This window comes from Solenopsis invicta, chromosome 6 (genome assembly GCF_016802725.1).
Source record: "Solenopsis invicta isolate M01_SB chromosome 6, UNIL_Sinv_3.0, whole genome shotgun sequence".
In the NCBI taxonomy this organism is placed as follows: domain Eukaryota; kingdom Metazoa; phylum Arthropoda; class Insecta; order Hymenoptera; family Formicidae; genus Solenopsis; species Solenopsis invicta.
In genome coordinates, this window is record NC_052669.1 from 12,496,056 (window position 1) to 12,518,269 (window position 22,214).

At 40.4% G+C, this 22,214-nt stretch overlaps 1 protein-coding gene across 3 annotated transcripts in view; it reads right to left on the reverse strand.

Annotated features, from left to right (window-relative positions):
* Positions 1 to 22,214, reverse strand: part of LOC105207846 (ATP-citrate synthase) — a 149,791-nt gene that overhangs the window by 73,760 nt on the left and 53,817 nt on the right. For all 3 annotated transcript variants that reach the window (XM_039451190.1, XM_039451189.1, XM_039451191.1), the window contains exon 5: positions 3,809 to 4,127. In XM_039451190.1, coding sequence (XP_039307124.1) covers positions 3,809 to 4,127 — 319 coding nt within the window. The remainder of the gene's footprint in view (positions 1 to 3,808; positions 4,128 to 22,214) is intronic.

The window sequence follows — 22,214 nt, forward strand, 5'->3', positions numbered from 1 at the left end:
TTGCAAGCACGGCTAGAACAGCCTTCATGGTTGCAGTACTGCGGTGCGGAAAGGCAGGGGAATCTACCGCACTATCACTCCCATGAGCACTATGCAAATGTCGAAAAAGGGACCTAATATGTCGGGCAATCCGGTTGACGACCGGCGCCGTCCTACGTCCGGGGTAGACGGTGGGAAATTGGCTACCGGGCATGTAGGTGTGGACCACTGGGCAATACATGCGAATAAGGCGACCAGCGATGACAGTAAACTCAACGGCCGAGCGGAGTCTCGCCTGGCGACCTGGAACGTTCGGGGACTGCTGCAGACGGGAAAACTGGATATACTGAAGAAAGAACTCGAAAGAAACAGGGTGAAGATAGCAGGAATCTCGGAGACACATTGGCGCGGAAGAGGTCACTTTAGGAGCAACAACTTTGCAATATACTTCTCTGGACCCGATGACGCAAGCCGCAACGGGGTGGCCTTTATGGTGCACGGCACACTGGCTAGGGCGGTCCTCGGCTATGAAACCGTCAGTGACCGTATAATATCAATACGCCTCAAGGCGAAACCGTGCACACTAAATATTATCCAAGTCTATGCACCCACCTCTGAGGCAGATGAGGAAGACATGGATAACTTCTACAGCTCTCTACAAAGGATTATTGAGAAAATACCCAATAGAGAAGTCACCATAATCATGGGAGACTGGAACGCTAAGGTGGGACGCACTGACGGCGATAATCACATCCGCGATGTGCTGGGGAGATACGGCATAGGAATACGGAACGACAGAGGTTCCAGGCTCATCCAGTTCTGTATTGATAACAACCTCGCGATTGCAAATACAATGTTCAAACAGCACATAAGGAAACAATACACGTGGACGTCGCCGGATAATCGCACCAAGAACCAAATTGATTACATTTTGATCAAAAGTCGCTGGAAATCGGCCGTTCTCTCAGCGAAGACACTACCTGGAGCGGACTGCGGTACGGATCATAGGCTGCTGACTTTCAAGTTTAGGACGAGGATGAGGAGCTGCAGAAAAACAACAACCAAAAGCAAGTTACAACCAATTACCGACAAACAAGCCTTCCAAAATGGGCTAAAAAAGGAAATAGAGCGAGACGACATAGAAGAATTGGACAACCCTGATGATCTGTGGGAACGGCTCAAAACAGCGATCAAAACAACAATAACTGGCACGCAAAAACCAAAAGAGAGCCCAAGGAAACGCGAGTGGATATCTGACAGCACCTACAGGCTGATAGAAGAAAGAAGGAAATTGCTAGCCGCCGGCCTAAATAGTACCGAAGCAGTGGATAAATATAAAAAGATATCATCTGACATTCAAAAAAACTGTAGGAAGGACAAAAACAACCTATTGAATGGGATTTGCGCAGACATCCAACTCCATGCAGACCGTCTTCAACCTGGGGATGTATTCCACAAAATCAAACTAATCACACGAAAATTCAAACCACGCACGTGGACCATCTATGATGAAAACGGTACATCAATCACGGATATCGGAGACATAATGGAGGTATGGAGAAGGTACTGTGAGAGGCTGTATAGAGAGGAAGAGGACGCAGTGACTGATTGCCTAGAGAAATATGAACAGGAACCACATATTCTGCTGGAAGAGACGGAAAGAGCCATACGAAAGCTTGCTAACAATAAGGCCACCGGAGTAGATCAGATAACAGCGGAGATCTTCAAAGCAATGGGACCAGTGGGAACGAGAGCTATACACTGCATTCTTCAAAAAGTATGGACTACCGCGACCTGGCCCAAAGACTGGACCACCTCTATAGTGATCCCTATACACAAAAAGGGTCCAGCCAACAAATGTGAGAACTACCGATTAATAGCACTGATATCACATGCAAGCAAAATTCTTCTGCAGATCATACACAGTCGATTACAGCCATACACTAACCGACAGATAGCCCCGGAACAAGCTGGTTTCGTCAGTGGCCGAGGTACACGAGAACAGATACTGAATCTACGACAGCTGATAGAAAAGGCAAGAGAGTACTACATCCCTATGTTCGTCTGTTTTGTAGATTACGAGAAGGCTTTTGATAATGTCAGATGGTGCCTACTGTGGCCCATCCTCAAAGAAATGGGCGTCCCGACACATCTCATACACTTAATCAAAAATCTATACAAAGACAGCACAGCTGTCGTAAGAATTGAGAACATCACCGCGGGAGAGAGTGCAATTAGGAAGGGAGTGAGACAGGGCTGCATATTATCGCCACTACTGTACAATATCTACAGCGAACACGTGATGAGACGGGTGCTGGAGGATTGGGACGGCGGTGTGACCATAGGCGGTGATAAGTTTTCGAACCTTAGATATGCAGATAATACGCTGCTGATTGCCAAAAGCGAAGGAGAACTGATAACACTCATGAAAAAACTGGAAAATATCAGCCAGATATATGGGCTTCGCATAAACAGTTCGAAAACAAAGATCATGATAATTGACCGCGAACACAACAACTCTCCAGAAACGGTGCGTATCGGCAATTTTGAGGTGGTCAATAAATTTGTGTATTTGGGAGCATTAATAAACAACCAGGGTGACTGCGAAGCGGAGATCCGTAGGCGCATCCAAATGGGTAGAACAGCAATGGCCCAACTGACTAAAGTATGGAAAAATCCTAGCATCACAAGACACACCAAAGTCAATCTAGTCAGGGCCCTAGTATTCTCGGTATTTCTGTATGCTTCCGAAACATGGACGCTGCGAGCGGCTGATAGGAAACGCGTGGAGGCCTTCGAGATGTGGTGCTGGCGAAGGATGCTGCGAATTCCTTGGACAGCGAGAAGAACAAATGCGTCCATTTTGGCAGAGATAAATCCACCACAAAGACTGTCGAGTGTGGTGTACAGCCAAATCCTCAAGTTTTTTGGGCATGTAAATCGCAGTAACAACATCGAACGCCTGATAGTTCAGGGAAAGCCAGAAGGAAAGAGGCGAAGGGGCCGCTCACCAACACGCTGGACTGATACAGTTACGCAACTGCTTGATACCACCATGGAAAAGGCGGTGAGAGCCACCACTAGTAGAGACGGGTGGCGCACCACCATCAAGAGAGTCATTAGAACCATGGAAGCACAAGCATAGTCACCACGCATCTGCCAAGATGTAAAGGACTTAGATGATGATGAACCGAAATCAGAAAATAAGTGTACACCGGACTTCGGACTTCATCGGATTACATTGGACTTTAGCGAGCTTCACGGACTTCATCGGACTACACTAGACTTTGCTGGATTTCATCAAACTTCATTGAATTTCATGACCTCATCGGACTACACTGGACTTGGCCGGATTTCATCAGACTTCATGGACTTCATCGGATTTCATTGGACTTCATGGGCTTTATCGGATTTCATCGGACTTCATCGGCCTACGCTGGACTTCACCGAACTTCGAGGAATTCAACGAACTTCAAGAAATTCAACGGACTTCTAGCTTTTTGTACCCTCTCGGATTTTTTTTTATTATTAATGTTGCAAAATTAAAAAAATAATATTAAACAAATAATTTTTTTTAAATTGGAAATCTAAAGATCAACGAAATGAATTAATATAATCTACCTTATTACGAATTGTATGAATTATTAAACCCAATGTAAAATTTAAAATTTTGACATCAATATTCAACGATCTCGAAAACCTTTATACATATATAAATTACCATCTGAATAAATACACGGAACAAATTATACATTTTAAACTTACTTTTGCATTTTAAAGTCCCACATTCAAAGAGTTAACTAGAGAATAAGAAATTTTTCTTCTTTACCTTAAGCCTTCTTGATAATTAGGCCCAGCTCTTCTTACAAAAATTCTTATATCATGCTCCACTAGCCTTGGTTGATATTCTTGAAGAGCTTTAACAATGCCTTTAAATGTTGCAGCTACATTTGTAAAATTAGCAATTCCTCCTCCTATAATAAGTACTTTTCCATCAGAACGCTTTGCTTTTGTCATCAAACTTAATATAGTTTTTGCATATTCATAAGTTTGTTGTTCACTAGGAGCGCCAGAATATTCACCATAATTGGCCAATTCATCAGCTGCTCCCAAATCACAAATTGTATCAGAATATATCACAGATGCACCTATAACAATAATTCAATATAATAATCACAAACAAAGAAACTGGTTAATGTAAAAAAAATAAAATTGCAAAAAGTAAATCCCATATAGTATATAACACTACAGTAATATTACAAAATGTAAATACAATGCTGTAATATTACTTGGCAATATAATATTATTGCATAAATATGCAATATTAAATGTCTGCAAAAATTCTTTGTACAAATAAATTTATGATATTTTGGTAATATTACTGCAATATTGTATTAATGTTTTTATAATATTATAATAATATTTCTCCGATATTGTGACCATATTCTAATAACATTACGGCAATTTGTTTAGAAAAATGTATTAATATTTGTAATATTTATATGATAACATACAATATTTACAATATTTCCAAGGTTAATAAAAATCGCATATTTTTTTCCAAGGTTAATAAAAATCATTAAAAAAAAAAGTTTTTTAAATACATGTTTTAAATGTTTCAAACATGTTTTAAATAATAATACTTAATGTTTTAAACAATAATATATGTTTCAAATATGTAATATTTGCATAATATAAAGTTTGATTTTTCTTAATTTTGCTTTTTACAAATTTAAATAGAAAATAGACTTGCAATAAAACCGAAATTTTTAAATTTCAACAAATAAAAATATGTAATTCACACGGACATTAAGTATCTGAAATTATTTTTACAAAACTAAACAGAATTATATTGTCAAAACACTTTATTTATTTTAATTTTAATTTTGTAAGCTCACTTTTAAAAAGCACTATTTTATCATTATTATATTTAAAATATAATTGAGAAATTTCATAATGTTCTGTCTTTTATTCTATCCTGTGTACGTAGCTTTTTAATTACGATAAATAGAATTTCCGCGTGTCGGCGTTTCCGTGTATTGCTCTGGCATATTATATTTTATTTATTTATGTTACAATACTTTATTTATGTTACAATGCGGTGAAATACGAGTGTTATTCGGAAAGTAAGATCCAAAAACAAATGGAAACTATGTAAAATCGGACTTTATTTTCCAAATAACCTTCGTATTTATAATATTTGCAAGATACTGCAATAATATTGCAGATCGATACACTATATTAATTCATTTGTTATATTATATTACAGTATTATAATATTATTTCAATATTGTAAAAATATTAGAATATAGTATATCGTAATATTCCCGGGGGTTGAGCTACCTACCGGGCGCGTCTCCGGGTGGCGGATAGGAGAACGACCGGAGGGGCCCGAGTCCCCCGAGGATAAAATCCTGTGTGGGATTAGGGTACTTCCGGTTAGTGGCGGCTATAACTGGTCTCCCAGGTGTAAAACCCTGCATTGGGTCAGGAAGGCCGCTACCGCGGACCAGCTTCCTAAGCCAAGCTGTAAGCTATCGTGGGGACGGCTGCGTGGCACTGAGGGAGCAGTGTCTCGAACGATGCCTTTGGGGCACCAGGCGACACCCCAGAGTAAATAACCTTACCCACGCATGCGGGGCTCTGCGTGGGCGGACTTTTATTTCCCTAGCTGCTCGTGGGACTCTTTATGGACTCGTTAAATCAACTCAAAGACGTAGTGAGGGAAATGGAGGGCTCGCAGTGCGGGACCTTCAGTGCGGAGGCGGCTGAGGGAGGTGCGGACGGGGCTCATCTGGGCTCTGGAAGCGCAACCGTCGTCAGCTCCGGCACACAGGCGGAGGCGGTGAATGAGGATGGGGCTCGTCCGGGCTCCGGAGGCGCCACCGTCGCCGCCTCAGAAAAAAGCTCCGCGCCAGCGGCGGGCCCTCTTGGTAAGAGGAACCGCTCTGGTGCGGAGAAAAGGAGTGCCAAACGAGAACGAAAGAAGTCTCAGTGCGGGATCTTCTCGGGCACCGTTACCCCCCCCCCGGTAACAACGCCAAGGGAGAGGGAGAGGCACGCCGGCGGCAAACGCCGGAAGGGCTCCACGGACACTCCCCCTTCGGCGAAAGGAGCCGCTAAGAAGCATAGGGCTCAACATACTGAGACTTATGCCGAGGCGGCGAACCCTTTAACAAGGGTTATCCCGAGGAGGAAATTACTGCTGAGCGGCTGGCGCTTTTGAAGCTGGCCGTCAGCAGGGTAATTAGTGGGATCCGAGAAGGACCCATTCCATGCTTCTGTCGCACCTTCCTTAGGGGAGGAGCCGCGGTAGTTTTAGGCAGGGATAAGGCGTCCCTAATCTGGCTCGCTGAGCAGATGGGAAACATCTCTCCCTGGGAAAACGCTAAGCTCAAGGTGGAGAGCCCGAAGGTGCTTCAAAGGCAGCACAGGGCCGTGGTCTGGGTCCCGGGGGCTCCCAATAACCGGCCGCAGTCCTGGAGCGGCTGGAGAGGCAGAATCCTGGGCTCAGCACCGGGAGCTGGAAGATGGCTGAGAACGTAGGAGCTACCAGGGGTGGTAGGAACCTGGTTCTCAGGATTCCAGAGTCCAGCGTCCTCAAGCTGAAGACGCTGGACTTCAAGCCCTACCTCGGGCTCGACCAAGTCACCTTCAAGGTGAGCGGGGCTCAAGGTGGGGATAGGCAGGGCGAGAAGGGGCCCCCTGTGGACAAATCGTAAAGTTCGATCGTCCCGGGGTGACCTTTATTCAGATCAACTTGCATCACAGCAAAAAGGCCTCGGAAATTCTGTCGAGGAAGCAAGCTGTGGTGCACACAGCCATTTCACTAATACCAGAGCTTTGGCTCGTCTGGGTCGTATCAGTGGCGTGGCGGCATGCGGGAAAATATTTAAGTCTCCGACAGCCAAAAAGCCCAGAGCCTGCGTAGCGTTGACGCCCGACTAATTCCACATTTATGTTCCAGAGATGTGGCGGTGGTCGAGCTTGATGTCGCCGATTCCTTGGGAAACAGGAAGAGGGTGGTGGTGTGCTCCGCGTATTTTCCTCACGAGGGGGCCCCGCCGCCGCCGAAATCGGTGACCAGACTGGTCGAGTACTACCAGAATGAGCGGCTTCCCCTGATAGTGGGGTGCGATGCTAACTCGCACCACACGGTCTGGGGAAGCACGGACACCAACGATAGAGGTAAAAGGCTGTTGGAATTTCTAGCGTCGACGGACCTGGAGATTCTTAACAGAGGTAACGAGCCCACCTTTTGCACGGCGGTGAGGAGAGAGGTTCTCGACCTTACTATCTGTTCCAGGTGTATATCAAGGGACGTGGTCGGATAAAGAGTCTCGCGCAAACCTTCTCTGTCGGACCATAGGCAAATCACCTTCAAGCTGGCTTGGGCCAGAGGAGAGGTGGCGATGTTCAAGGATCCTAGGATAACCAATTGGGACTTCTATCGGGTGGACTTGAAATGCTATCTCAAGGGCTTCCCAAGGAGGCACGGGACCGAGGAGGAACTGGAGCTCTGCGTAGATCATCTGCAGAGGGCTCTGGTGGAAAGCTACAAAAAGAACTGCCCGGAGAGGGCGGTTAAAAACTCTAGAGGCAACTCCTGGTGGAGTCCTAAGCTGCAGAAGCTCAAGAAGTGCGGCTTGGAGGGCCTGGAATAGGGCCAGGAAAACGGGCCATCAGTCGGACTGGGAATTTCATAGAAGGACCCAGAAAGACTATAAAGACTCTGTGGTGAAAGCCAAAAAAAGAAGCTAGAGAGAGTTTTGCGAGTCGGTAGAGGGTGTGCCCAAAACCGCAAGACTATGCAGAATTCTAGCCAGGAACCCAGACGCCGTCCTGGACTCCATTAGTCTCCGTGATGGGACAATGATGACCGGGGAGCAGTGCCTGGTGCACTTGCTGGAGGCCAGCTTTCCGGGCTTTTGTAGGGAGCACGGAAAACTGTTCGCCCACGAAGCGGTGAGCTCGCGCAGGGCCCGTAAGGCGGACTGGGGATTAGCGGCCAGTATTGTTAAGCCCAAAAAAGTGAAATGGGCGATAAACACCTGCAAACCCTTTAAGTCGGCGGGACCAGATCAAGTCTTTACGGCTCTTCTACAGGAGGGGCTGGAATTGGGACCTCTGACAAGGACTTTGAGGGCATGTTTGGCTCTGGGCCATACGCCTAGTGCATAGAAACTGGCGAGAGTGGTATTCATCCCAAAGGTGGGAAGAGCAAGCTACTCTTCTGTTAAAGACTTCAGACCGATAAGTCTGACTTCGTTTCTCCTGAAGATTCTGGAGAAATTGGTCGACGCGTATGTGAGGGACGTTGTTCTTCCGCGGCGCCCCTTGCACCACGCGCAGCACGCATAATGCATGAGCTACTCGGAGACGGCTCTTCATGCTCTGTGTCGTTTATTGAGGGGCAAATGGAGAGGGGCGGCTATGCGGTGGGCACCTTCTTAGATATAGAGGGTGCTTTCAACAACACCCCGTACAAGGTGGTGTGTGAAAAAACGTTGTACAGGGGTGTGCCGGAGAAACTCGTGGAGTGGATCCGGGGCATGTTAGGGCGACGAGTTGCAGCTTCGTTGGGAACAACGAAGGTCAGTGGATGACTGGAGAAGGGGCTCTCAAGGTGGGGTGCTCTCTCCACTGTTACGGTGCCTGGTGGTGGATGAGCTGCTCGAGAGGCTGAGTGAGAGGGGCTTCTTTGTGCAGAGCTACGCTGATGACGTGGCTCTACTAGTGCAAGGACCCTTTTTTGGGCCTCTCTTGGAGCTCATGCAGAACGCACTGGGAACAGTAGAGCGGTAGTGCAGGGGGACCGGTTTGTCAGGGAATCCGCTGAAAACGGGGCTCGTTGTTTTCACCCGCAAATATAAAGTGGGCACTATAAAAGGGCCCATCTTTGAAGGTAGAAGACTAGCCCCAGCTGAATCGGTGAAATATCTGGGGGTGATCCTAGATAAGAAGCTGTCCTGGAGGGAGCATCTTAAAAGCCTCTGTAAGAGTCTGTGCTCTTACTTCTGGATGTGCAGGAGAATCGTGGGTCAGACGTGGAGGCTGAAGCCCAGGATGGTCTGTTGGATCTACACTGCAATACTTCGACCCAGGCTCACGTACGCAGCAGTTGTGTTGTGGTCTAGGGCGCAGAAGAAAGCGGCAATGGTAGCGCTTAAGCACGTCAAAGCTCTAATTTTAAGAGGGGCCCTGGGTGCAATGCAACCACGCCGGTGGCAGCCATGGGCATTTTGCTCGGGATTAAACCACTTCACCAGGTGGTGATGGGGACGGCGGCGATCGTTGCACACCGACTAGCCTGTGAACTAAAGTGGAAGAAGGGAACTGCGCACACTAGGTTCCCCAACGGCGTGCTGACCGATTCCATCTTTGGAACAAGGCAAGATAGGATGCCAGCAGTTCGGACCCTGGACAGGCGCTTTAAAGTGCAGGTCACAGGGCTCGTGGAAAAAACCCGGGGCACTGGTTCAGGCCTGGGACGGGGACGTCTGGTTTACAGATGGCTCCAAGACGGGTACAAGCTCCGGCGCAGGCATTGTTTGCCGACAAAGGAGGATGGCGAAAAGCCTGCCCCTGGATGGGTACGCCACAGTTTTCCAGACGGAGATCGTAGCGATCCTAAGATGTGCCCAACTGGCCCTGGAAGGAAGGAAGACAGGTGGGCGCGTGAGACAGTCAAGCTATCAAGGCACTTGAAGCTCCGATTTGCACCTCGCTGGTGGTCTGGGACTGCAGAAATACACTGGAGAAGCTGGCGAGAGATAAAGAAGTTATCATAACCTGGGTCCCCGATCACTCGAGGATTGAGGGCAATGAGGAGGCCGATCGGCTCGCCAGGGCCGCATCAAGAATGAAGGTGTTCGGGTCGGGACCGGTGCTGGGGGTCCCTTTCTGTCTTGGCAGGAGAAGACTTCGGGCCTAGTTCCGGAACGAGCACCTCGAGTTTTGGAAAAATATGCTGAGGACCAAATGTCGACAGGCCGGGGCTCTACTAGGGGAAACACCTAGTGAGGGCCTAGTCGGGAACATAAGGTCCTTGAGCAGAAGAGACGCCAGGTTAGTAGTGCAAATACTGACTGGCCATGGAGCCCTCAATTACCACATGCACAGGCTGGACCGATCTGATACGGCCGAGTGTAGGGCTTGTGGGGAGGAAGAAGAGACAAGTCTCCACATTCTTTGTCCGGCCTATGCGGGGCTGAAACTAAAACTGTTAGGCTCGGCATTTCCCAAGCCAAGGCAGATTAGCAGGCTACCTATGAAAGACCTGAGTCTCTTTTGGAGGAAATCGGGGCTCCCATAGGTGGCGAATGACTGAAGGCTGACACAATGGACAACAGTCTGCGTGCCGTAGGCGGATCTTCGACCCGAGGACCGCCCCCTCAGTTCTATTATTATTATTATTATTATTATCATCAGTATTATTATTATTATTATTATATCGTAATATTACCATAATGCAAATATTACAAAATGATATATCGTGCTATAATATATTATTGTAACATCGTACAAATATTAAAATAATAAATCGCACTGCAATATTACTATAATATCATACAAATATTGTAATGTGATAGATCACACTGCAATAAGAAAAGAATTCTATCGTAGTTATTACATAAATACATAAAAACATATATAATACAGTAGCTTTATATTGACTGTGCTCAGTCATGCTCCTATATACAGAATATTCAGCGTAATTTTTTAGGAATTTCCGATAGTTCAAAAAAGAATATTCATTTATTTCATGCAAGGTACATGTAATAAAAAAATATTAAAAAAAATTAAAGTGCTTTAAATTGTTTAATACCATACAATTTCTTTCATAATATTCGTCTTCAAGACAAATTCAACGCACTATCGATCACTATTATTGACATTTTATTTGGCTAAAAATGTATACAAGATATAAACATGTACATAGGTATGTATTATTGTATTGTGTGTGTACGTGTATATATTAATAAAAAAAAATATAAATCACTAAAAAAAAGTAATTTATCGTAAGTAAATATTTAAATCGCTTGTCTCTTTCTGTAATACAACGTTTTGCTCTTCTTAATAAATTACTATGCATAGCAGTTATTCTATTACTGTGATCCAAAATTGCATAAGCTGTAATTATCCTTTTTTTAAGATCTTGAATACTGCTCTATATAAATAATGTTGCAATTTAATACATATATATATATATATACATATATATATCTTATATATATATATATATATATATATATATATATATATATATATATATAAGGTACTTTATTCCTTGCGGAGTACACTGCGAACCTCCGCTCCGCTTACAAAGTTTCAACATTTTATTCCTCGCATCCTTTACAACGACGAGAGAGAGAGAGAGAGAGAGAGAGAGAGAGAGAGAGAGAGGAAGATCACTCATCCATCCATACCCCCACACTCACTCTCTGGACCTCCGTTTCCGCTGCATTTTCTTCTCTTCCTTCCACACTCTCATTCATACCCAACCACTCTCCTTCCTTCCTCATCTCCTCATCCAAATCTCTCCATCCCCGTCCTCTCCCACCAAGACCTCATCCACCATCTCCTGCCATTCCTTTTCAACTCCCCAATTCGTGCATTCCTCCCATACGTGCTTCCAAGTTTCCATTCCCCCTCCACATATCGTACACTTCCTTTCCTCATCCCCTTCCAAATATCTACTCCCCATCATCCCGTCTCCCAGCCTATACTTCGCCACTTTTTGTCATCTTTGCTCCTTCCATCCCCTTTTTAGGTACTCTGGCAACCAATTACCTTTCACCTTACCATACCATATGTTGAATCTAGAGCCCCTGATTTTCTCCCATCTTTCCTCCTCCTGCCATCTACTCTCTTGCCACTACCTCTTCCCCCCTCTCTCATCTTTTCTATCTCAATGAAGCTGCAGCTCTTCTCCTCATAAAAATCTCTCCTTTCCTCTTCCCATTTACCCATCACTTTTCCTACCTTCGCTCTATCTTCCATTTCCTCCAAACACAACCTCGCCAGCTCTTCTCCCCTTCCCTCTCCCAGTTTCTTTTCATAACTCCATGCCCTCAATCCTGCCCTCCCCCTCAACATTTCCCTCTGCATTTCCTCCCTTACCATCTACCCCGGTGTGTACCTCCCAACTCCCAAAATCCACTTCAAGAACCTGTACTGTATCCTCTCTACCTTCTTTCTTTCTTTTCAGCTCCATATCTCCATTCCGAATCCCATTACCGTCCAAACCAATCTATCAAACAACCATATCTTTCTCAACCAATCTTTTTCAAACTTCCTCTTTCCTATCCCCTACACTTCTCTCCTCACCACCGCTCCCTTGTTAACTCACTCCTCTATATGTTTTTTTCTGACCCCCATTTGCCATCATTACATACCCTAGATATTTGTATTTTCTCACCTCTTCTATCTCTCTTTCTTTCCATTTCCACTCCATCTTTTTCTGTCTCCCGCACCCCCTTCTACACCTTCGTCTTCTCCACATTGACCTCTAATCCCTTCCGTTCTACATAACTTTCCAGTGCCTTAATCATCCTTTCCATCCCTGTCTCCTCCTCTGGAACCACTGCCACATCATCTGCATACGCCAATGAGTATATTTTCCTTCCCTTTATCATCACTCCCCCTACCCCTCCCTCTCTAACTGCTCATCTAAATCCGCCAGCAACAGCGTAAATAAGCATGGGCACCCCTGTCTTACCCCTCTCCCCGTCCAGAAGTTTTCCCTACCTTATCCCCCACCCTCACTCTACTTATGCTCTCATCCAGTATCTCCTCGCATCTCACGACCAAACTTTCTCTAACTCCCCTCTCCCTCATCATCTGTATGAAAATTTCCCTATCCGAGTCAAACCTTGCTTTCAAATCTACAAATAGCACCACCATCTTGCCCTTTCTCACCGCCACCCTCTTGTTTATCAGATAATTCAGTACGTAGATTTGATCAATCGTGCCTACCCCTCTCCTAAACCCCGTTTGACTCGGTGAGAGTATCCTTTTACTCTCCACCTCCTCCCTTAATCTCTCCGCAAGTACCGTTACGTACACCTTGTATGCCGTTTGCGTTAACGTGATCCCTCTACATTCTTCAACCCTCTCCCCCTCCTCTTTTTTCACTACCGGTACTACCAGCCCCTCCCTTCATTCCTCCGGCCACCCATCTCCTCTCCACACTCTGTTACATATTTCCTACAGCCATTCCTTTATTTTTTTTCCCCATATTTCCATACTTTATTTACAATACCACCCCTTCCTGCTGCTTTTCCCTCCTTCAGTTTCCTTGCCGCTCTTGCTATTTCTTCCTTACTGATATCATCTTCCCTACTGATATCATCATCCTCTACTCCTTCTCTTCCCCTCACCTCCCCTCTCATCCGCCACTCCATTCCCCCAACACTTTTCTAAAGTGTCCCTCCCATTCCCTCATTACGATCCCTTCCCTGACTCTCTTTCTCCTCCCCTGTTCACTACCCTCCATACATCCTCTTCTGTTCTTACACCTTCCAATTCCCTCTCCCATCTTTCTCTTTCCCTTATTTTCCTTTCCTTACAATACTCTCTGTATCTCTTTCCCATCTCCTTATATTTCTCCCCCTTCCCTCCTCTTTTCTTCCACTTTTTAAACTTTTCCCTTACTTCTCTTTTCATACTCCTACATTCCATATCCCACCATCCTCTCCGCACCTTTTTCTCTTCTCTCTCTACTCTTTCCAATGCACCTTTCACTCTCTTTTTCAATTTTTTCCAACCCTCCTCAACCCCTCCGAAACACTATCCCTCTTGCCCACGTATTCCTCAAATTTTTTCCTTCCCTTTTCCGTCCAAACCCCTCTTCTTTCTCTTCCTTTCCTTTTCCCAATTCATTCCTCCCTCCTTCCTCTCCCCTTCACGTACGTAGTTAATGGCTGATGGTTAGAATCCACCCAGTCCTCCACCTTCATTTTTACCACTTTCCCTCTCGTATCCTCATTCCCAATTACGTAGTCAATTACAGTCCCCCCTTCCTTCCAGTATACGTCCATTCTCCCTCCTCATCTCCCTTTATGCATCCGTTCAGACTTGACTATCCTAATTCCTTTAAAAAAACCACACAATTTCTTTCCCTCTCCATTCATCTTTCCATCTTTTGAGTTTCTCTCTTTTTCCTCTACCCCTCCTTCTTCCTCCTCTCCTATACCTCCCTCCTCTCTACCCGTTCTCGCCAATCTCACCAAACACACCTTACAAGCACACGACTATCACTCTCGCTACCGGAAACGGAAGTCCTTGTTGCAATTTAATACTAAATACTAATAAAATCAACAAAATATTCATATAAATTACATAGTCTTTCTTTACTAATAGATATTTATGATAAACATTACGTGTTTGTGTATCAATAAAAGTGATATTAATAAATATGACATTTTCCATAGCGCATTGAATATGTTTGAGAATTATAACAATATTATGAACAAAATTGTATGATGCTGTTTTAAAAATTTTAAATACTTTGATTTTTTATATAAAAAATTATATTTTTTATCCCACATTGTAATATACGAATATAAAATATCTAAATACAGATAAGTATTTACTTTCAATCTCTTAAAAAAAAAAAAGAAGTGCTTCAAAAATCGTGTGAACTGTTATTGTCACTATTACAAACAAACTGTTCATGTTTATACAATAATAAATATTATTACTGTGACAATATTAAGATAAAGTCGCCTATTATGGGATAGGTTCCTAATATGAAGTAGCGAGGTTTCTGCTGCATTAATAAACGCATGTGGTTGATTATTTTAAACTTATTACTCTTAGGGTGAAATTTATTTAGTAGAAAATTCGGATCATTATTAGATCATGCGTGCAGTCGTTAAAAAAAATTTTTTAATTGCCTCTTGTCAAAATTTACTGAGATAAGTCTTTAAACATTGTTTATTACAAAATAAATAAATATTTGATATTAAATTCTGCATACAGTAATAGAATAAAATCGTATTAATAAAAAAATACGGGATGTGATAAGTATACTTAATTATAAATATTAGATTTGGTGATCGTAAAACCATAAAGCGTAGAATTCATAATATGAGACATTCAAAAATCTCCATTCATTATTGCATATTCTGACTTTGAGAGCTTTCCAAAATGCTATAATAAAGTTCTTCATTAAAAACTTTCAAATTATGAGACTTGAAAGTTATGAGTTTCAGCATTAACATTAAAATTTTTAAATATCTCGAAGAGAATAAATTAGAAAAAAAAAAAAATGTTATGTACAAAACTTTTTGAGTTCAAAAAAGCCATTTGATTGGACAACTAGATTTTGAGTCTGAAGTCTAATTTGAACCTAGTAAGGTTCAAGTCGATAAGACCCATCTCATATAAAAAAGTCTTTGTGTCTCATATTAAGAACACTATTTCTGTATCAGCAATTTTGCTAAAAAATTTCATATACAACAAAGTATAACTATTATCGGTTGCTAACCTTTAGTAATGAAACTTAAATATATTTACTATAATTTGGATATAAAAATAAGAGTTAATGATATGCATTAAATAAATATAAGCCTTTAAAAAAAAGTATCATAATAAACGACTTTATCGTATTAAAATTTTGCATAACAATTTCTATGGTAAATTTTTGCGGATATTTAGTTACAAATTTCAAAATTATTATTTATAATAATTTCTCCGCAGTATTAAATGTGTAACATTGCAAGAAAATGTTTTCATAACTTCTATATTGTTAAGTGTTCATAAAAAATCATTACCAAAATATTTATGCAGAGTTGAAATATTATTCAAATAATGCTATTATAATACTTTGTAAATATTTTATAAAATAAATTACAATTCACGCTCTTTACAGGATAAAGCTACCCAGATAGCTAAATGCCAGCAGCTTGCTGTCAGTTTGCCAGCAAACTTGATCACGAATTAACAACAGATTTCAAGCTGCTGCTTCCTCATTAAGCATAGTATCCAACGGCACAACATGCCAACATAGAACGACGATAGAAACGCAGCAATAATTGAGCATTATCTGCTGTCATCGTGACAGCAAATACATAGCAAATATCAAGCACAGTTTGCAATATCACAAACTGACAGCAGAAAGACAGCAGAAATACAGCACCAAGTATTGTCACGTTATGACACCAGAAACGTGGCAAAAACGCAGCACAATCTGCATCATTAAATACTGACAGCAAAAATACAGCAAAAATCGAGCACAGCGTGCCGTCATGGCGTGACGGCAAAAACGCGGCAGGTATGAAACGCGATCTGCTTTATCAGCTGTTGACGGCAAAACCGCAGCAAAAATCGAGCACAGTGTGCCGTCACAACATGACAACTAAAACGCGACAGATACAAATCTGCCAAAAATATGCGATTAAAAAAAAAGTAATCCGAATCGATCGGGATTTCTGCACCAAAAATATTAAGACCAATCAAAAATAAGATCAAAACCCAATAAATTTATTAAAACAGAATAAATTAATGTAAACATAATAAATGTTTAATTTACAAAAAAAATATTTCTTGTTTCTTTTCGTTAAAAAAGATTAAAAAAAGATGAAATTTGAATTAAACAATTAATTTATGTACAAAATGAAATAACAATACAAATTGTTATTTACATGTAAAAATATAAAATTTTATGTGGAACAGCGTTCCACACACACATTACGTTTAAAAAGAATGAGAGCGAGTATTCATCTCAAGGTTACAACAAACAGCTTCTAAAAGTATTTTTCACTGAAGTATGAGCTGGGAAGTCGGCCGCGGTGGCACCTAGATATAACGCATGTGGTCGTACTCGAATCACGAGAAGATCCCCGCGGCGTGGCCGCCTAGCGGTGGCGCCAATACTCACTTGTTAAATCCATTTCAATCCGAAATTACAATTAATCAATTCGTGTTCTATATTTGCCGCGTTTTAGCTGTCGTGACGGCACACTGTGCTTGATTTCTGTTGCGGTTTTGCCGTCAATAGCTGATAAAGTAAATCGCGTTTCATACTTGCCGTGTTTTTGCCGTCATGACGGCACGTCGTGCTACATTTTTGCTGTCAGTACTTAATGAGACAGATCGAGCTGCATCTTTGCCACGTTTCTGTTGTCATAATGTGACAGCTATTATGATAAATTTTTAACTACATTTTGCCTAGTGATTGTGACGCTATTTAGTATGTGTAAGTTTTGCTTATTTTTGTCGTTTTATTGTGCCAACACACAATGCTCGATTTGTTTTCTTTATGTCAATAAATTTTGCTATATTTTAGTCTTTTCCTTCTTACAATTTTATTATTTTGACTTGTACAGCTCTTTATCTATTATATTTATTATTATTTGTATCGTTATTTATTTATTTATTTTTTTACATTCTGACATTGAATATTGTTGTCTGTTTTCTCCTTTTTTTTTGTACGGGCTTACTTAAAATCATGTTCCGAAAACAATGTTCTTTTGCTCATTCCTCGAGGATGCATCTCAAACTAAGACGCTTTTCGACACATTGTGTTAAGCACATTTCAATGTGGTACGTTTGCATAAGCTGATATCGCAGATATATCCGGTAAGATCTTAATTTATTAATTTATGTTGCGTTAAGTTTGTGATATAATTTACTAATTAATTGTTTCGATTTTATAGATTCAAACATTGTACTAAAAATAACTAGTTATTAAACAATCAAAACTTTTACTTTATTTACATTGCTATTTGTTTTGTATTGGCGCACAACACCCTTCACGGCCTTAAAGCTTTTCTTGTCTCATTTAAGTTGTTATTCTTTAGGAGCCTTAAACCTTGTATTTATTTTCTAATATTTTAATTGTTTAAAAAAATTTCTTTTATAAAAATTTTTTTTATATTTAATTTAATTACTGTATTATATTGACATATATTTTCTAATTGCATTCTTATTTAAACAAATGACAAAAAAGTTATTCCAGATACTATTCTGCATTTTTGAAGTTAGTAAAGAAACTATAATTTTATATTTGTTTATATAAATAATATGCTTTAATTATACATATTTCATTTTTTTGATAATGTACATTGACCTGATCTATCAGTTATATACACGTATCAGCACAGTGTGCACAGGTCATCACAAAGGATTAATTCGCAGCGATCACAGAGATCAAGCAATGTTCACCAAAGTCGCGATTTTGATGAGTGACCGCCTGGGTCCAAAAAAAATTCAACTAATATTGCAGCTCCAATATTGATTAAATAAGACAAAGTGTCGACTTTTTAATATTGGACCCATTGAAAACCTAATGTACAGCTAATATGTAATATTTATATTTTTTTTCAATATTGGACCAATATTGCAACTCCAGTATTGGTTAAATAAGAGTCGATATAGACATTTTAATATTGGACCAATATTGAAAATCAATTCATACCCAATATATAATAATAGATTTACATGATTATTTCAATATTGGACCAATATTGCAACTTCAATATTAGTTAAATAAGAGTCAATATAAACATTTTAATATTAGACCAATATTGAAAATCAATTCACACCCAATATATAATATTAGGTTTACATGATTTTTTCAATATTGGACTAATATTTTGTGCTACTAGGGACAGTGTAATTATTAATGGTTGTACTCACTTTTTACCATAGGAGCATGATTTATCGACAATATGTATTTCTAACATATTATTATATTAGAAATTACAAATGCGTCGGAAAATCATGCTTCTATGGTAAAAAATGGGTACAACTATTAATAATCACCCCGTATATACAGGGTGTCTCAAACCAATGTATAAAGATTATCACGATGAGGTAGAAAAAATCGAGATAAATCAAAAAATCTAATACCATTTTGCGATATTTGCAATAATTTTCAAGTAATAAAATATTAAAGTCAGATGAATAAGAGTGCGCGGAGAAACAAGCAATCGCTCACTTGAGCCGTAGGACCGTGAGTCTCGACATGGTGCGGGGGCATGAGGTAGCAGGGCGGTGCCAAGTTATCCTCCTGTCGCCGCACGCCACTTACCGTAGCCTACAGTCGGACCGCGGTGGGTGGTCCTATAGTTCAGACGACCAATTGCTTGTCTCTCCGCGCGCTCTTATTCGTCTGACTTTAATATTTTATTACTCAAAAATTATTGCAAATATCGCAAAATGGTATATGACTTTTTGATTTATCTCGATCCTTTCTACCTCATCGTAATAGTCTTTATACATTGGTCTGAGACACCCTACATATACATAAATGTGTATGTTGTGTATGCGTGCGCGTGTGTGTACAGGATGTCCTAGATCAATGTATAAAGATTACACACACACACACACACACACACACACACACACACGCACACGCACACGCAAACGCACACGCACACGCATATACACAGGGTGTTCATTAATGGTTGTCCCCACGTTTTATCATAAAAAGGTGACTTATCGATTGCACTTGTAATTTGCTAAACGCTTCTTAGATGTCAGCTACTTTGGTTGAGAGCACAAACGCGCTCCGAGCAGGATCGAATAACGTGCAGACTTCTGGTCAATATTTTTCTCAGACTTTTTTTGTATAATTTCTCACAACATCTTTATAATTTTTTATAAAACATTATAAATCTAATAATCTAAAGAAGTTAAAAGTATTTGTTAAAAATTGTGAGATGAGAAATCTCAGAATATTTCAAAATTCACATGTATGAAAAGTTCTAAGAGAAGACGCAGAATTTCTAAGCATTTTCGAAAAATGTTCCAATTCGTATAAAAATTATGAGAAAAACTTTAACCAAAGAGTATTATATATAAAACAACAAAACTGATTCGCAACTTTAGCCCTTTAAATCTCATAATTCTATACCTTTTATAAGATTAATTCTGTTTCTTTGTGTTCTTCGATGTGTATCATTTTGGAAAAGATGTACAAGACGTTTATGATAATTAACCTCCCTATCTAAAATCGTCACATGTTTCCAGTCAAAATTATTACATAAAATTATGTGATCAGTAGCGGAATTCTGTAACTCCTTAGCTACAATTCGGTATCGTTAAAGCGTTGTTGCGCAGATATTATACATGGTAGAAAAGCTGCGCAACGACACGTAACGATATCCCTAGCTGTCGTTAAGAGTTACAGAATATAGGCCCAGAGACGATCGAATGTTTATCAATATCTAGTTTAATATTATTTCGATGTTTTCTGATTAGCATCTTAAGTTTTTTTTTCTTTGGATTGACCAACATAAGTAACATCAGAATTTTTGCACCCCAATCTAGAAACCTCGGAAACAAACTGTCAATAGTGTGCTCCACTAGGACCAAAAAACTTTGATCGTGACAAAAATCTTAACTAATAAGCATGACATTTTCCACGTAAGTTTAAATTATTCTGTCCAAATTTTAAATTCCTCATTATTTATTCATTACTTCAATAAGATTGTTTTTTAATTAGGATAACTTTACATTTACGTGTCATTACTTAACCATGATTTCGCCATCTCCAATCAAATATTATTGGTCTTTATCTCCGTACATTACCAACGAGCTTAATGTAATTTACATTATAACGCAAGAAACATCAGTCCACATTATTGCGTTTGCACAAGCGTCAAAATTTTTTTTTTAATTATAGCGTTTTCAAGTGCAGTGGGCTTTAACCAAACCCAAATCAGATTAATGACGCTATATGCTAGAATCATCCAATGAAAACTTACAATTGAGCATCCCATACAGTACAGGAAATTGCAGCAATATTGCAGCAATGTTGCAAAGTTGCAGATTGCAATGCAATATTACGGAGACATTGCAGAAACATAAATGCAATATGCCTGCAACATCTTATGGCATATGCCAGTAATATTCCAGAAACATTGCAATATCATAATTTTTTAATAAAGTAATGGCAATAAAAAGCCAAAACAGAATAATTCGCGTATAATAATATATTAATTTAACTTATCCATAATTATTCATCCGCATTTAGCAAAACTAAGGTCGGGCGACGTTACTAAATTTTCTACTGAATCTCTACATTCCCTAACAGTACAACCGTCCATATATCAACTGTAAGTCGACTTAACCAAATCAGGCTTTCAGAGTTAACTTGCAAAGCGACTTTGCATAGATTGCAGTCTGCAGACATTCTTCAAATGTTGACTCTAAAACATCTAGAAAATGCATGCGATCCCGTGGTGCTGTGTGTATCACAGTATTGTTAAGAAACAAATATTTATTACAAATATATTATTGGACCGTAACAATACAATGATAGTAAGAAAGCCTTCTTCGGTCGTAGCTAGGTCTTAGTGCTTATATTTATTTATGTGATTTTTATATACTTCTCCGAACTCAACCAGAATGTGCGCCGAATTAATTTTCGGTTATAACACAGCATGTCGAATAAGAATTAGTAATATCACTACTTATATTAAATTAATTAATTTAATATACTTGATGCTGATTTGCATCTATATACCCATTCCCCCCTGAAAAAACTGTAAGAAATTTATTGCGAAAAATAACACCCCACCCAGGGTTCGAACCTGGCACCTCCGGAATCTCCGGTCCCGGTATCTTACCATCTCGACCACTAGGGCACAGTGATATTTCTCGCAATTGGTATATGAATGACAACGCATTCTAGGCGCGTGATTCAAATTACAAATATGTTATTGGACCGATAGTGTAACAACACAATGATAGTAAGAAAGCCTTCTTCGGTCGTAGCTAGGTCTTAGTGCTTATATTTATTTATAAATATTTATATCAGTAGACGTAATAGGTCTATGTATAAAAAAACCTTGATCTACAGCCCAATGAACAAACAATAGTTTTTAATTGTTTTTTTAATAAAAAATTTTTTCATATTTAATTTAATTATTGTATCATATTGATATATATTTTCTAATTACATTTTTATTTAAACAAATAACAGAAAAGTTATTCTAAATGCTATTCTGCATTTGCAAAATTAGTAAAAAAAACTATAATTTTATATTTGTTTATATAAATATTGTGCTTTAATTATACGTATTTCATTTTTTCGATAACGTATATTGACCTGATCTACTAGTTATATACACATATCAGCATAAAGTGTTCACAGGTCATCACGAGGGATCAATTCGCAGCGATCACAGAAGTCAAGCAACGTTCACCGGAGTGGCGACTTGGATGGGTGACCGCTTGGAAATTTCCTAAAAAATATTCCCAAGATTTTTTTTTGCGAAAAA